General features: G+C 53.3%; 2 protein-coding genes across 3 annotated transcripts in view; both read right to left on the bottom strand.

Annotated features, from left to right (window-relative positions):
- The window catches only part of BORCS8 (BLOC-1 related complex subunit 8), a 92,094-nt gene that overhangs the window by 43,144 nt on the left and 30,978 nt on the right, over positions 1-17,972 (bottom strand). The window lies entirely within an intron of this gene.
- TMEM161A (transmembrane protein 161A) lies at positions 22-5,973 on the bottom strand. The gene is made up of 8 exons (XM_050986288.1): positions 5,893-5,973; positions 5,051-5,154; positions 4,890-4,970; positions 4,666-4,763; positions 2,887-3,043; positions 1,856-2,007; positions 680-740; positions 22-279 (listed from the first exon to the last, which is right to left on the bottom strand). Exons 1-8 carry the CDS (start codon positions 5,893-5,895, stop codon positions 132-134), a joined length of 804 nt encoding a protein of 267 aa, XP_050842245.1. The 5' UTR covers positions 5,896-5,973; the 3' UTR covers positions 22-131.

The raw sequence follows: 17,972 nt of genomic DNA on the forward strand, positions 1-17,972 counted from the left end.
ACTCCAACGTTGCATAGGGGTTTGTCAGCTGCCATGCTGAGCGCGTCCAGGTGTGTCTGTCCCCCCATCCCCAGGTGTCCCCTGCTGTTATCCCCATTGTCCCCGGTGTCCCCAGTGTCCCCAGGTGTCACTCACTGTGTCAGGGGTTTGTCAGCTGCCATGCTGAGCGCGTCCAGGTGTGTCTGTGCCAGGCGCAGCCCCGGGAAGGTCAGGCAGGCGCCCAGGAAGGAGCACAGGGCCACCAGCCCCAGCTTGAAGGCCAGCCTGGCCAGGGGCAGCCTGGGGACACACGGGGACAGAGGTGACATTGCTGTGTCCAGCCTGGGGACACACAGGGACAGCGGTGACATGGCTGTGTCCAGCCTGGGGACACACGGGGACAGCAGTGACATTGCTGTGTCCAGCCTGGGGACACACGGGGACAGCAGTGACATTGCTGTGTCCAGCCTGGGGACACACAGGGACAGCGGTGACATGGCTGTGGCCAGCCTGGGGACACACAGGGACAGCGGTGACATGGCTGTCCCCAGCCTGGGGACACACGGGGACAGCGGTGACATTGCTGTGGCCAGCCTGGGGACACACAGGGACAGCAGTGACATTGCTGTCCCCATCCCGTCGGGTTCCCGTCCCAAAGTTCCCAGAAATGTCCCCAAAAAGGGGTCGGGTCCCCACTCACGTCCACTCCCAGCCCCGGAGCTTCAGGATGGGCTCCAGGTTAGAGGAGACTCCGGCCAGCCCTGAGGGAGTGACCACAGAGTGACCAAGGAGTGACCAGGGGAGAGTGACCAGTGGGGAGTGATAAGTGACCAATGGGGGAGTGACCACCAAGAGCGTGGAGTGACCAGTGAGTGAAGAGTGACCACCCATGAGTGACCAAGGAGTGTGGAGTGACCCCTGGGAGTGGGGAGTGACCCCTGGGAATGGAGTGACCCCCATGAGTGACCCCCATGAGTGACCCCTGGGAGTGGAGTGACCCCTGGGAGTGGAGTCACCCCCATGAGTGACCCCTGGGAGCGCGGAGTGACCCCCATGAGTGACCCCCATGAGTGACCCCTGGGAGTGGAGTGACCCCCAGGAGTGACCCCTGGGAGTGGGGAGTGACCCCCATGAGTGACCCCCAGGAGCAGGGAGTGACCCCTGGGAGTGAGGAGTGACCCCCATGAGTGACCCCTGGGAGTGGAGTGACCCCTGGGAGTGGGGAGTGACCCCCATGAGTGACCCCCATGAGTGACCCCTGGGAGTGGGGAGTGACCCCCATGAGTGACCCCTGGGAGCGAGGAGTGACCCCTGGGAGTGTGGAGTGACCCCTGGGAGTGGAGTGACCCCTGGGACTAGGGAGTGACCCCCATGAGTGACCCCTGGGAGTGGAGTGACCCCCAGGAGTGACCCCTGGGAGTGGAGTGACCCCCATGAATGACCCCTGGGAGCGAGCCTGGAGTGGAGTGACCCCCATGAATGACCCCTGGGAGTGTGGAGTGACCCCTGGGAGTGGGAGTGACCCCTGGGAGTGGAGTGACCCCCATGAGTGACCCCTGGGAGTGGAGTGACCCCCATGAGTGACCCCTGGGACTGGAGTGACCCCCATGAGTGACCCCTGGGAGTGGGGAGTGACCCGCATGAGTGACCCCCAGGAGCAGGGAGTGACCCCCATGAGTGACCCCTGGGAGTGGAGTGACCCCCATGAGTGACCCCTAGGACTGGAGTGACCCCCATGAGTGACCCCCATGAGTGACCCCTGGGAGCAGGGAGTGACCCCTGGGAGTGTAGAGTGACCCCTGGGAGTGGAGTGACCCCCCTGACCGAGGTCCCCAGCGCCCCCTCCCCTGTCCCTGTCCCCGTCCCTGTCACCCACCGGCCTCCAGCCCGAACTCCAGGTAGTCCTCGCGCACCACCAGGGCCAGCATGGCCAGCAGGAGGAAGAAGAAGGCGGAGCTGAGGCAGACGGAGCGCTCGCCGCCCTCCTCCGAGCGGAAATAGTGACACATCACCGTGAAGAACACCTTGCTGCGGGGTGGGGACAGCTGTCAAGGAGCCTGGGGACACCGGGGGACAGCCCTGAGCATCGACACCGTGAGGCCACCGACGGCTCCTCTGAGGGGCGCCGGCAGGGTTCATCAGAAATGAGCCCCAAAATTCAGAATTCGTCAAAAATGACCCCCAAAATTCAGAATTCCTCACCAAAAAAACCCTGAAATTCAGAATTCATCAGAAATGACCCCCAAAATTCAGAATTCCTCACCAAAAAAAACCCTGAAATTCAGAATTCTTCATAAATGACCCCCAAAATTCAGAATTCATCATAAATAACCCCTAAAATTCAGAATTCATCATAAATAACCCCTAAAATTCAGAAATCCTCACCAAAAAAAACCCTAAAATTCAGAATTCATCACAAATAACCCCTGAAATTCAGAATTCCTCACAAAAAAATCCCTGAAATTCAGAATTCCTCATAAATAACCCCCAAAATTCAGAATTCATCACAAATAACCCCTGAAATTCAGAATTCATCAGAAATGACCCCCAAAATTCAGAATTCATCATAAATGACCCCTGAAATTCAGAATTCATCATAAATGACCCCCAAAATTCAGAATTCCGCACAAATAACCCCTGAAATCCAGAATTCCTCACAAATAACCCCAAAAATTCAGTTTTATGCCTCAGTGGGGTCCCCCTTTCTGCGTGGCCCCCCCAAAATTGAGGATACAGGGAGAAGAGGACGGTGAGCAGGCACCAGAGCACGCCCAGGTTGGTCACCTGCCGAATTCCTCACAAAAAACCCCAAAAATTCAGAATTCTTCAAAAATAACCCCTAAAATTCAGTTTTATGCCTCAGTGGGGTCCCCCTTTCTGCGTGGCCCCCCCCAAAATTGAGGATACAGGGAGAAGAGGACGGTGAGCAGGCACCAGAGCACGCCCAGGTTGCCCTCCCGGGCCGGGCTGACCAGGCTGGCGTAGCCCTCGCTGAAGGCGTAAACGGCGCCGGCGTAGACGGAGAAATCCACGAACCACTGGTACTCCAGGAAATGGCGCAGCACTGCGGGGACAGGGGACACCGCGTGGGGACACCACGTGGGGACACCGGGCTGGGGACAGGGGACACCGCGTGGGGACACCATGTGGGGACACCGGGCTGGGGACAGGGGACACCGCGTGGGGACACCACGTGGGGACACCGTGTGGGGACACCGCGCTGGGGACACGGGGGGTACTGGGCTGGGGACACCAGGCTGGGGACAGGGGACACCGCAATGGGGACAGGGGGGGCACTGGGCTGGGGACATGGCACCAGGCTGGGGACACAGGGACACTGGGCTGGGGACACGGGGCTGGGGATATGGGGACACTGCGCTGGGGACATGGGGACACTGGGCTGGGGACACGGGGGACACTGGGCTGGGGACATGGGGGACACTGGGCTGGGGACATGGCACCAGGCTGGGGACACGGGGTCACTGGGCTGGGGACATGGGGACATGGGCTGGGATACGGGGACACGCGCTGGGGACACCGGCTGGGGACAGTGGACACTGGGATGGGGACAGGGGACATGGGCTGGGGACATGGGGGACACTGAGCGGGGACATGGCACAGGTGGGGACACGGGGCACTGGAGGGGACAGGGGCACGGGCTGGGGGACATGGCAGGGGGATCACTGGGTGGGGAATGGGGGACACGTGGGATACGGGGACACTGGGCGGGGGACACCGAGCTGGGGACACTGGGGAGGGACACTGGGTGGGGACATGGACACCGCGCTGGGGACAGGGGACACGGGCGGGAACCGCGGGGACACCGGCTTGGGGACACCGGGTGGGGGATACGGGACACCGGGCTGGGGATATGGGGACACCGGGCTGGGGACACGGCACTGGGCTGGGGACACGGGGCTGGGGATATGGGGACACTGGGCTGGGGACATGGGGGACACGGGGCTGGGGATATGGGGACACTGGGCTGGGGACATGGCACTGGGCTGGGGACATGGGGACACCACGGTGGGGACATGGGGACACCATGCTGGGGACATGGCATTGGGCTGGGGACACGGGGGGCATCGGGCTAGGGACACGGGGGACACCGCGCTGGGGACATGGCACCGGGCTGGGGACACGGGGGACACTGCGCTGGGGACATGGCACTGGGCTGGGGACATATCACTGCACTGGGGACACATCTGTCACCATGCTGGGGACACGTGTGTCACTGGGCTGGGGACACGTGTGTCACTGCACTGGGGACATGCGTCACCATGCTGGGGACACATCTGTCACCCCATTGGGGGACATGTCACTGTGCTGGGGAAACATCTGTCACCATGCTGGGGATACGTGTGTCACTGCACTGGGGACATGTGTCACTGTGCTGGGGACACATCACTGCACTGGGGACACCTCTGTCACTGCACTGGGGACACGCCACAGTGCTGGGGACACCTCTGTCACCATGCTGGGGACACGTGTGTCACTGGGCTGGAGACATGCGTCACTGTGCTGGGGACACATCTGTCACCCCGTTGGGGGACATGTCACTGTGCTGGGGACACATCTGTCACCGCACTGGGGACACATCTGTCACTGCTCTGGGGACATGTCTGTCACCGCACTGGGGACATGTCACCGCACTGGTGCCACCCCCTCGGTGTCCCCCAGCGTTACCCAGCGCGTCCACGGCCGTGATGGGGCTGGTGTCCAGCTGCAGCTCGATGTCCCGCGGCACCGACAGCGGTTTGTCCTCTGCCACCCCATTCGCCCTCCTGCGGGGACACCCAGCGGCTGCCTCGTCCCCTGTGCCACCCCCCGCCACTCCGGGGTGGCTCCCGCTGTCCCCAACCCCGAACGTGTGACACGTCCCAGGTGACACCGACCCAGGTGACACCGACCTGTCCCTCTTGCTCTTGGGGCGCTGCTTCCCGGCCAGGGCGCACAGCTCCTCGTCCGAGGGGTGCTTGTACCTGTACAGGCTGTGGGGACAGGGGAGGTGACAGCTGCTGGCTGTCCCCAGGGCCCGCGGGGGACAGCGGGGACAGGGACAGAGCCGTACCTGCCGTTGCAGAGCAGCCAGCGGGCGAAGGAGCAGTGCGGGGCCATCTTCTGCATCAGGCTGGCGGCCAGCAGGGTGACAACCACCTGCACCCCCATCACCGCCTGTTGGGGACACCCTGGGTCACCTCCGGGGCTGGGGGGACATGGGGACACCCTGGGGGTCACCGGGGCTGGAGGGACGTGGGGACACCCTGGGGACACCCCCGGGGCTGGAGGGACATGGGGACAGCCCGGAGGTGACCACCACCTGCACCCCCATCACCGCCTGTTGGGGACACCCTGGGTCACCTCCGGGGCTGGGGGGACATGGGGACACCCCGGGGGTCACCGGGGCTGGGGGACATGGGGACACCCTGGGGGTCACCGGGGCTGGGGGGACATGGGGACACCCCGGGGGTGACCACCACCTGCACCCCCATCACGCTGTGGGGACACTGGTCCCCCGGCTGAGGGACATGGGGACACCCCGGTCCATCCCCGGTTCCCCCCCGGTCCATTCTCGGTCCCTCCCCGGTCCATCCCCGGTTTCCCCCCGGTTCCCCCCGCTTCTCCCGGTCCACGCCGGTTCCCCCCCGGTCCATCCCCGGTCCATCCCCGGTTCCCTCCCGGTCCATCCCCGGTCCATCCCGGTCCATGCCCGGTTCCCTCCCCGGTCCATCCCGGTCCATTCCCGGTCCATCCCCGGTTTCCCCCCGGTTCATTCCCGGTCCATCCCCGGTCTCCCCCCGCTTCCCCCCGCTTCCCCGGTCCATGCCGGTTCCCTCCCGGTCCATTCCCGGTCCATCCCCGGTTTCCCCCCCCCGGTTCCCCCCGGTCCATCCCGGCCCGCTCCGTGCCCACCATGCCGGGGGTCAGCGCAAAGGCGCCGGCAGGAAGCCCGCCTGCGGCCACGCCCCCTCAGCCACGCCCCTCTAATCAACCAATCCGCTACTGAATTCCTTTTGACTGGCAGGTTATTGACCAATGACAGGGCGGCTGTGTGAGGGGGCGGGCTCTGCGCTGCACGCGATTCCGCGGGCGGGGCCTCCCGGGAGCGGCGGGGCCGCGGGTTCGAGTCCCGCCGGGGCCGAGCCGGCACGGGATATCGATAGTATCGATAATATCGGTAATAAATCTTGTCCGCGTGCCTTCCCTCATCCCCGCCCTGGGATAACCCTGGGAAAACGCCAGGGACCCGCCGAAACTGACCCACACAAACCAGACTCAACTCGGGGAAATTAATTTAATTTATTACCGACCAAAGCAGAGCAGCAGCATCAGGAATAAAATAAAATCTCAGTGCCAGGACCCAAATCCCAGTGCCAGGACCGACATCCCAGTGCCGGGACCCACATCTCAGTACCAGGATCGACATCCCAGTGCCAGGACCGACATCCCAGTGCCGGGACCCACATCTCAGTACCAGGACCCAAATCCCAGTGCCAAGACCCACATCCCAGTACCAGGACCCACATCCCAGTGTCATGACCCACATCCCAGTGCCAGGACTGCAATCCCAGTGCCAGGACCCAAATCCCAGTGCCAAGACCCACATCCCAGTGCCAAGACCCACATCCCAGTGCCAGGACCCGATCCCAGTGCCAGGACTGCAATCCCAGTGCCAGGACCCAATCCCAGTGCCAGGACCCAAATCCCAGTGCCAAGACCCACATCCCAGTGCCAGGACCCGATCCCAGTGCCAGGACCCACATCCCAGTTTCATGACCCAAATCCCAGTGCCAGGACCCAAATCCCAGTGCCAGCACCCACATCCCGGTGCCAGGACTGCCATCCCAGTTTCATGACCCAAATCCCAGTGCCAGGACCCACATCCCAGTTTCATGACCCACATCCCCGTGCCAGCACCCACATCCCCGTGCCAGGGCCCCACCCCGCCGGGCTGGGCACCATCCCGGCCCATCCCGGGTTCCGAGGGCTCGGCGGGTGCCCCTGGTCCAGGCAGGGGCCGTTCCCCAGCGTTGCCATGGAGATCGATCTCCCTGGCGACGGGATGCGCTTCCCGCTAGATGTCGCTTCCGCCCGTGCCCGGAGCATCCCCCGAGAGCTCGGGGTACCCGACTTTGACACCCCAAAACCCCTCCCCTGGGCAGCCCCTGCTGTGCCCCCACACCAACCTCTCCACCCATGGGATGCGGTGCCAAAAATCCCTTAAATTCCCCCCAAATCCCTCCAGATCCCAGCGAGACCTCCTGCTCCATCCCCTTGGCTTCCTCCATGCCCTGAGCCCCCAAATCCCCCCAGATCCCCCCAGATTTGACTCACTCGGCCCCTCCGCAGGCACCGCGGAGCCTCGGAGCCCCCCAGGGCGCCGCTTTCAGCTCGGCGAGGCCACAAAACCTCCCGGGGAAGGTGGAAGATGGATGCTCCGAGCACCCCCGGGGGGGACACAAAGGCGCCTTTTGAGCGCTGATTTTACACCGCTGCCCATTAGCATCAGCAAAGGGAGCGCCCGCCGCGGGACACCGTTGGGAATGTCCCCAAAAGTCCCCAAAATTCTCCTGGAGGGGAGACACAGACAGGCGACATCTCCATTTCAACCTGGGGGTGACCTCGCTGCCATCGGGGCGCTCCTCACCTCCATCCCTTCAGCCGGCTGTGCTTCCCAACTCCCTAAAAAGAATAAAAAAAAAAAAAACTGAAATAAAATCAAATCCAAGTTTCCCGTGGCGCACAAAGGCGGCGGGCGGGCATTGTCCCGGGGCTGCATCGCATTACCCGCAGGAATCACTCGTATTTCACGCTCCATTGAGCAGCTGCCCGTGGATATTTTCTGGGTTGCACTTTTAGCATGACAAAAGGAGAGGGCCTGTGAACTCCTTGCTCTTCAGACCTCTCCGACTCGTCCCCCCCGAGCCGAGCCCCCCTCGGTTTGCATAACAAACTGCCACGCTTCCCCTCCCCGCGCTGCCTCTCCCCTCCTTGCCTTGGCTTCATTGATTTTATTGATTTGTTTCGGGTTTAGTTTAGGGTTTTTTTCACCTCCTCATCACTGTTAATTTAATGTAGAGCTCAGAGGGTTTTTGGGGATGTCCCCCCAAGGAGGTTTGGGCTGGATTTTGTCACCCAGAAAGGTTTGGGGATGTCCCCCCAAGGAGGTTTGGACTGGATTTTGTCACCCTGAAAGGTTTGGTGGCAGTTTGGGGATGTCCCCTGTGGTGGTTTGGGCTGGATTTTGTCACCCTGAAAGGTTTGGGGATGTCCCCCCAAGGAGGTTTGGGCTGGATTTTGTCACCCAGAAAGGTTTGGGGATGTCCCCCCAGGAGGTTTGGGCTGGGTTTTGTCACCCAGAAAGGTTTGGGGATGTCCCCCCCAGGAGGTTTGGGCTGGATTTTGTCACCCTGAAAGGTTTGGGGATGTCCCCCCAAGGAGGTTTGGGCTGGATTTTGTCACCCTGAAAGGTTTGGGGATGTCCCCCCAAGGAGGTTTGGGCTGGATTTTGTCACCCTGAAAGGTTTGGGGATGTCCCCCCAAGGAGGTTTGGGCTGGATTTTGTCACACAGAAAGGTTTGGTGGCAGTTTGGGGATGTCCCCTGAGGTGGTTTTGTCACCCAGATTTTGTCACCCAGAAAGGTTTGGTGGCAGTTTGGGGATGTCCCCTGAGGTGGTTTTGTCACCCAGATTTTGTCACCCAGAAAGGTTTGGTGGCAGTTTGGGGATGTCCCCTGAGGAGGTTTGGGCTGGGTTTTGTCACCCTGAAAGGTTTGGAGGTGTCCCCCCAAGGAGGTTTGGGCTGGATTTTGTCACCCAGAAAGGTTTGGGGATGTCCCCCCAAGGAGGTTTGGGCTGGATTTTGTCACCCTGAAAGGTTTGGTGGCAGTTTGGGGATGTCCCCTGAGGAGGTTTGGGCTGGGTTTTGTCACCCTGAAAGGTTTGGAGGTGTCCCCTGTGGTGGTTTGGGCTGGATTTTGTCACCCTGAAAGGTTTGGGGATGTCCCCCCAAGGAGGTTTGGGCTGGATTTTGTCACCCAGAAAGGTTTGGGGATGTCCCCCCGAGGAGGTTTTGGACTGGGTTTTGTCACCCAGAAAGGTTTGGTGGCAGTTTGGGGATGTCCCCTGAGGAGGTTTGGGCTGGGTTTTGTCACCCTGAAAGGTTTGGAGGTGTCCCCTGTGGTGGTTTTGTCACCCAGATTTTGTCACCCAGAAAGGTTTGGTGGCAGTTTGGGGATGTCCCCTGAGATGGGGACAGAGCTGGAGGCACTGAACTCCTGCTGGAGCTGTGGGATCGCCTCGAAATTTGGTTAAAAACTGGGAAAAAAAGGGAATTGTGGGGCTGGAGTGAGGGGGCAACATGGTCCTGTCCCCAGCCTGTCCCACGTGTCACCAACCTGTCCCCAGCCTGTCCAACCTGTCCCTAACTTGTCCTCAGCCTGTCCCACCTGTCCCCAGCCTGTCCCACCTGTCCCCAGCCTGTCCAACCTGTCCCCAGCCTAACCCCAGCCTGTCCCCAACCTGTCCCACGTGTCACCAACCTGTCCCCAGCCTGTTCCCAACCTGTCCCACCTGTCCCTAGCCTGTCCCCAATCTGTCCCACCTGTCCCCAAACTGTCACTAACTTGTCCCCAAACTGTCCCTAACCTGTCCCAAATCTGTCCAACCTGTCCCCAGCCTGTCCCACCCATCCCCAGCCAGACCCACCTGTCACTAACCTGTCCCCAACCTGTCCCCAGCCTGTCCCAAACCTGTCCAGCCTGTCCCTAACCTGTCCCTAACCTGTCCCCAACCTGTCCCCAGCCTGTCCCTGTCCCATCCCTGTCCCTGTCCCCGTCCCTGTCCCCGTCCCCGTCTCTGTCCCATCCCTGTCCCATCCCTGTCCCCATCCCTGTCCCTGTCCCTGTCCCCACCCTCCAGCCCTATAGGGACAGCAATTGTCCCCTCTGGTCCCTCAGGACCCCCCTCACCCCCGGGGGGGGTGGGGCTGGGAGAGGAAATCTCCATTTTTGGGGACAGAAAGAGCCCCTGTGACAAAAATAATTCAATAAAATGAAATCATTTCAGATTGGATCATTTCAGCTTTTATTATAAGAAAAAGACAGGCCCAAAGCAGGGGGCCCTTAATGATTTGGTAATTAATTGACAACAATTCCCAAACTGCTTTTAACACCCTGGACCTCTTTAATCTGGACCTCTTTAATCTGGGTCTGTTTAATCTGGGTCTGTTTAATCTGGGTCTCTCTAATCTGGATCTGTTTAATCAGGATCTGTTTGTTTAATCTGGATCTGTTTGATCTGGATCTCTCTAATTTGGATCTGTTTAATTTAGGGAGAGCTGGATCTGTTTGATTTGGATCTGTTGGATTTGGGAAGAGCTGGATGTGTTTAATCTGGATCAGTTAATTCTGGATCTGTTTAATCTGGGTCTCTCTAATTTGGATCTGTTTAATCTGGGTCTGTTTGATCTGGATCTCTCTAATTTGGATCTGTTTAATTTAGGCAGGGCTGGATCTGTTTAGTTTGGATCTGTTTGATTTGGATCTGTTTAATTTGGGGAAAGCTGGACCTGTTTAATCTGGGTCTGTTTGATTTAGGAAGGGCTGGATTTGTTTAATCTGGATCTGTTTAATTTGGAAAGAGCTGGATCTGTTAATTCTGGATCTGTTTAATCTGGATCTGTTTAATTTGGGAAGAGCTGGATCTGTTAATTCTGGATCTGTTTAATCTGGATCTGTTTGATCTGGATCTGTTTAATTTGGGAAGAGTTGGATCAGTTTAATTTGGATCTGTTTAATCTGGATCTGTTTAATGGATTTGTTTAATCTGGATCTGTTTAATTTGGAAAGAGCTGGATCTGTTAATTCTGGATCTGTTTAATCTGGATCTGTTTGATCTGGATCTGTTTAATTTGGGAAGAGCTGGATCGGTTTAATTTGGGTCTGTTCAATCTGGATCTGTTTAATGGATTTGTTTAATCTGGATCTGTTTAATTTGGGAAGAGCCGGATCTGTTAATTCTGGATCTGTTTAATCTGGATCTGTTTGTTTAATCTGGATCTGTTTGATCTGTTTAATCTGGGTCTGTTTAATTTGGATCAGTTTAATTTGGACCTGTTTAATTTTATATTAATCTGGATCTCTCTAATCTGGATCTGTTTAATTTGGGAAGAGCTGGACCTGTTTAATTTGGATCTGTTTAATCTGGATCTGTTTAATGGACTTGTTTAATCTGAATCTGTTTAATTTGGGAAGAGCTGGATCAGTTTAATTTGGATCTGTTTAATTTGGATCTGTTTAATCTGGATCTGTTTAATCTGGATCTGTTTAATTTAGGAAGAGCTGGATCCGTTTCAGGGCAATCCCACCAAACAAACCAGGGAATTTGGGGCAGGAAACCCAGGATTTGTCATTTCTGGAAATGCTCAATGTCCCCTCAAGGAACAACTGAGACTCGAGGGGGTTTTGGGGTGAAACCAACCCAAAAAAATTCCCATTTTTGCAGAGAGCCACTGGAACCTCCCCATCCCCAAAACCCTCCTGGGGAAAACCAAAAATCCCAGAGTGAGTTTGGGGCAGAACTCAGCAATTCCAGCAGGGAAGAACCCCAGGAAAAAGGGGGAGGAACTTGGGAATTTGGGAATTTGGGGATTTGGGGGTTTGGGAATTTGGGAATTTGGGAATTTGGGAATTTGGGTGTTTGGGTGTTTGGGGATTTGGGGGTTTGGGAATTTGGGACTTTGGGTGTTTGGTGTTTGGGTGTTTGGGTGTTTGGGGATTTGGGGGTTTGGGAATTTGGGGGTTTGGGAATTTGGGGATTTGAGGATTTGGGGATTTGGGGGTTTGGGAATTTGGGGATTTGGGAACTTGGGGGTTTAGGGATTTGGGGGTTTGGGGATTTGGAGATTTGGGGATTTGGGGGTTTGGGGATTTGGGGGTTTGGGGGTTTTGGGATTTGGGGATTTGGGGGTTTGGGGATTTGGAAACTTGGGGATTTGGGGATTTGGGAACTTGGGGATTTGGGGATTTGGGGATTTGAGAATTTGGGTGTTTGGGGGTTTGGGAATTTGGAGATTTGGGGATTGGGATCCCGGGGGCTCCACTCCCTCCCCCCACCTCTCGCCAGGCTGGGAACAGCTCGAGTGTCCAGGCGGGAATTCATTTACATAAATTAACATAGGGATGAATTCCAGCCTTGGTGGGGGGAGGAGGAGGAGGAGGAGGAGGAGGAGGAGCCGCCACTTCCCGGCTTTTCCCAAGAGGAAATCCCGGGTTTTCCTCCTCTTCCATTCCCATCCCCAATCCCATCCCCAATCCCAGTCCTATTCCCGACCCCAATCCCATTCCTGTTCCCATTCCTGTTCCCATTCCCAACCCCAAACTCCATCCCATCCCATTCCCATCCCTGTCTCTATTCCCAGTCCCAATCCCATTCCTGTTTCCATTGCTATTCCCAATCCCATTCCCAATCCCATTCCCATTCCCAATCCCATCCCCTGAGCTCCCCAAAACCCCCTGGGGAACCTCAGCTGGGTCTAGTTTCATCTCCAGCTTGGCTGAGCTCGGCTTAATTCTGGGGGAAAACCAGAGCGCCGTAATTGCCAGATGGGAAAAAAACCCAAAAAACCCCAAAAACCCCAAAAAACCCAAAAAAAACCCAAAAAAACCCCACGGGGACAAACCAGGACCCTCCCTGAGCTCCCCAAAACCCCTTGGAGAACCTCAGCCGGGCCCAACCTCATCTCCAGCTTAGCTGAGCTCGGCTTAATTCTGGGGAAACCAGAGCGCCGTAATTGCCAGATGGGAAAAACCAAAACCCCCAAAACCCCAAAAACCAAAAAACCCCAAAAACCCCAAAAAACCCAAAAAAAACCCAAAAAAACCCCACGGGGACAAACCAGGACCCTCCCTGAGCTCCCCAAAACCCCTTGGAGAACCTCAGCCGGGCCCAACCTCATCTCCAGCTTAGCTGAGCTCGGCTTAATTGCACCGTAATTAGCAGCCCTGCCCCCAGCAGCTCCTGATGATGATGATGATGGTGATGATGATGATGATGATGATGATGGTGATGATGATGATGGTGGTGGTGGCTAATTGGGGCTGCTCTGAATATGCAAATGAGGCTGATTTTGCTCCTGGGGTGGGGAAGGAACAAAGAGAGCCCAGGAAGGGAGTTTGGGATGGGAGGAGAAATTCCTGGGTTGGCCAAAATCGGGGAATTGGGACGGGAAATTGGTTGGACAAAATTCATCAGAAAACAACCCAAAATTCATCCCCAAAATGACCCAAAAAATCCCAAAATTCATCCCCAAAATGACCCAAAAAATCCCAAAATTCGTCCCAAAATTCGTCCCCAAACCACGCAAAATTCATCATAAAAAGACCCAAAATTCAACCCCAAAATGGCCCAAAATTCATCCCCAAAATGGCCCAAAATTCACCATAAAATGGCCCAAAATTCATCCAAAAATGATCCAAGATTCAACCCCAAAATGGCCCAAAATTCATCCCCAAAATACCCAAAACCCAAAATTTCATCATAAAATGGCCCAAAATTCATCCCCAAAACCACCCCAAATTTATCATAAAATGGCCCAAAATTCATCCCCAAAACCACCCAAAATTTATCATAAAATGGCCCAAAATTCATCCAAAAATTCACCCCCACACCACCCAAAATTAATCCAAAAAATATTTATTTATTTATTTATATATATTTTTATCATTTCCTATTTTATAATTTTATACAGTTACATATTTTATTTCTATCTTTATATACTTATATATTATATTTAAATATGAATATAATTAAATTATATTTAAATTAAATTATATTTAAATTATATACAAATATATAATTTTATCTATTTTTATATTCATATATTTATAGATTATATCTATTTATATATTGATATATTTATATAATTTCTATTTTATATATTTATAGGTTTGTAATTTATATATTTTATATATATTTAGATTATATTTATATATTTATATATTGTATCTATTTTTATTTATTTTTTATTATTATTTATATATTTTAATCCCTCCAGCCTATTTCTCATTCCAGGTGGATTTTTCCAGTTTCCCTGGAATTTAATCCCCTTAAAATATTCCCCAATATTCCCTTAAAATATTCCCAGTTTCAAACAAAAATATCCCAAAAAAAATCCCGGGGGGTTTTTCTGGAATTTTTCCCAAATTTCCTTTGTTTGCTTTAGGAGTGGAGTGGGGGGGAAAGGGAAAATAAGAGAAATATAAATAAATAAAATTTAAATTATACATAAGATAAGAATAAGAATAAGATAAAATACAAGTATAACGGATGTCGACTCCCCTACCACATCCCTCCATCCCCCTCACACACACTCCCCTACACCTAACACAACCCCCTTCCGTTACCCCCTCCCTATCCCTTTACCCTTCCCCCTCCCCTTGCCCTTCCCCTTCCCCTTGCCCTACCATTCCTTCCATTCCCGGTGGGGGGCCACCAGGCCTTTTTGGGCATTTGCGGATCCAGCGAAGCTCAACCAACCTCCGAAATGAGAAAAATTGGGGTACTGGGGACAATTTTTCTGGCCCCCTGGGGGAACATTGGGGACATGGGGGAGCCCCTTTGTGGGTCCCCCTTGGGGCCACCTGGGGGCACCTTGGTCGCCCTTGGGGGCCCCTTGGGGGCCCCTTGGGGCCCTTGGGGCACCCTTGGGGGACCACCTTGGGGGCCCCTCCTGGGGGCCCTTGGGGCCCCCTTGGGGGCCCCTTGGGGCCCTTTGGGGGCCCCTTTGGGGCCCCTTGGGGCCCCTGTGGGGCCCCCTTGGGGGCCCTTGGGGCCCCCCATTGGGCCCCCTTGGGGGCACTTGCCGGGCCACCTCTTGGGGCCCCTTGGGGCGCGCCTTGGGGCCCCCTGGCAGCCCTTGGGGGGCCTCTTTGGGTGCCCCTTGGGGGGCCCGGGGCCGCCTTGCGGGCCTTAGGGGCAACCTCTCTGGGGCCCCTACGGGGCCCGCTTTTAGGGCCCCTTGCCGTGGGGCCCCGCCGCGACGCCCCACTGACGGGCACTGGCCGGCCAAGCAACCCCGGGGCGCTGGTTGGCCTGAGCACCCGGCTGCTTTAGGGAGGTCAGGGGAGGGCTCTGGCTGGTGGTTCCTTAGCAAATATCAAAATCTAATTAATTCCTGCTTTTTTGCAATAAAAAGGGCAACGGCGGGCGTCGGGACCGGCCTGCAGATTAGGTCCAAGGGAGGAGGAGGCGGAGGGGGAAGGGGGAGGAGGGGAAAAGCAGTCCACGCTGTCTGCGGCGTTGCGCTTCTTCCTCTTTCCGTCTGCCCTTCTTCTTGCCTCTCGGAGCCTGCGGCTTCTTCTGCCGGCGGCCCCTCCTTCGGCCGCGGCCCGCCCTGCGGCCGTGTCGTTCGGATGAGAGGAAAAGGATGAGGAAGAGGAGATAAGTAGCGCGGGGAGGATTAAGATAATATTATGAATACAGGATGGGGAGGGTGAGGAGGGAATGGATGAGTAACGTTGAGTCTGTTAGTGCTTATGAAACGCATTAGTAATTAGGAGTAGAACTAGACTATAGGAGGAAAAGTATAGGACGAGGCATGAGTAAATATATTAATGAATATCTTGAGTATCAATTCTCATTTGTATGAGTTGACTGTTATATGATATTAATCATAATAGTATTAGAAATAGAAATTATATTTATTATTAAAATCATTAAATTATTATTATTTTTATTATTAAAATTATATTATAATCTGAGTATTGATTATTCATATTCTTATTACTAGTAATTATTAATATTCAATCATTTATAATATTATTATAAATATAATTATTATTATTAAATAATTATTATTATTGTATTAAAATTATGATGTAATATTATTAATATAAGTATCCCCTTTTTATTATTATTATATCTATTAATATAATCTTTTACTTTTTATTATTTAATTTATACTTAGTCTCTTCTTTTATTATTATTAAAACTCATCATTATCATTCTTATCTCTCCGCTTCTTATTTTCATTAACCTTTGTATCATCTTCTTATTCTTACCAATTCTTATTCTGTCACCTTCTTATTATAATTATCATTTTAGTATTATTCATCTTATTATTAATTAACTCAATAATTATTCTTTTTCTTCCTCATTTATTAGTCTTATGAATATACTATTATGATTTTTCATTCTATTGTTTTCTTATTATTTATTCTTCTCCTCGTCTTCTGCCTCTAATTCTAATTCTTCTTCTTCTTCTTCTACCCTTTTCTTCTTCCTATTCTCATTATTCTTTTTATTATTCTTCCCCTTATTCGTCTTCTCCTGCTTCTGCAGCTCACGGATTTTCTTTTATTTTTTCCCTTTCTTATTCTTCTTCTTCAACCGCATGATTCTTCTTATATTTTTATTAGTATTATTCATATTAACCATAAAAAGATGAGATGATCAAGATACCGATTAGTCTTAAAATTTTTAGTATGATTATATTTTTCTATTCGTATTAAAAGTAGGAGGAATAGTATTGGTATTTGTTTTAATCCCTGGAAAATTTTTCTTTAAGGGGTTAAAGTCCCATGTGACATTTGGCTGGAAGGTGTTAAATCCAGGAAATTTTTTGGTTGTAAGGGAACTGCCATTGGAGGGATTGAAGGATGGTTTGGTGATGTTGGGAAGATTTTGGGTTTGACTAAAGGGAATGGGGGGAAAGAGTCGATTTTTTTTTGGGATTTTTTTTGGGGGGAATCCCACTATCCCGGTTTTCCCTCCCAGCTCCCTGGTCTTGAATATTTGCCGAGATGATTATAATAAATGAGGATAAAAATTGGGATTTTTCCTCAAAAAAGGATCAGGATGGGGGCTCAGGGCTGATCCCTGATCCCCCAAATCCCCGGGGGAGATCCCAGCTGGAAAAACAGAGATAAAAGCAGGAAAATCCCAAACTTACCCCAAAGTTACCCGGTCCGAGGGTCCCACGGGGATGGGGGGGACCCCAAAGGGATTTTCCAGGGAAATTGGGAATTCCAGGGTGAGGATCCCAGTCCTGGCTGCTCCCGGGGGTTTCTGGGATTTGGGATTTTGCCAAGGTGGGAGCTGAGAGCTGCGGAAAAGGGGAGGAGGGGATGGAACTGTCAGATCCCAAATCCTGCTGGGGCACCTCCAGATCCTGGGATTTGGGATTCTGGGATTTGGGGATTTTTGGATTCTGGGATTCGGGGATTCAAGGAGTCTGAGATTTTGGGATTCTGGGATTCTGGAGTTTTGGGATTCTGAGATTCTGGGATTTGGGGATTTTGTTATTCTGGGATTCTGAGATTTTGGGATTCTGAGGTTCTGGAACTCTGGGATTCTGGAATTCCAGGATTCAGGAATTCTGGGATTCAGAGATTTGGAGATTCTGGAATTTTGGCATTCGGGGATTCTGGGATTCTGGGATTCAGAGATTCTGGGGTTCAGAGATTCTAGAATTCTGGGATTCAGAGATTTTGGGATTCTCTGATTCTGAAATTCTAGGATTCTGGTATTCTGTGGAGATTCAGGAATTCCGGGATTTTGGAATTCTGGGATTCGGGGATTCCGAGACTCTGGAGCTCTGAGATTCTGGGATTCAGAGATTCTGGAATTCCAGGATTCAGGAATACTGGGATTCAGAGATTAGGAAATTCTGGAATTCTGTGATTCTGAGATTTTCGGATTCTGGGATTCTGGGATTCTCGATTTAGGGATTCAGGGATTCTGGACTTCTGGGATTCTCTGATTCTGGAATTGTGGATTTCTGGGATTCTGGGATTCTGAGATTCTGGGATTCTGAGATTTTGGGATTCCCTGATTCTGGAATTTTGAGATTCTATAATTTTGGGATTCTGGGATTCAGAGATGAGGAGATTCTGGACTTCTGGGATTCAGGAATTTTGGGATTCTCTGATTCTGGAATTTTGAGATTCTGGAATTTTGGGGTTCTGGAATTCAGAGATGAGGAGATTCTGGAC

This window comes from Serinus canaria, chromosome 28 (assembly GCF_022539315.1).
Source record: "Serinus canaria isolate serCan28SL12 chromosome 28, serCan2020, whole genome shotgun sequence".
NCBI lineage: Eukaryota > Metazoa > Chordata > Aves > Passeriformes > Fringillidae > Serinus > Serinus canaria.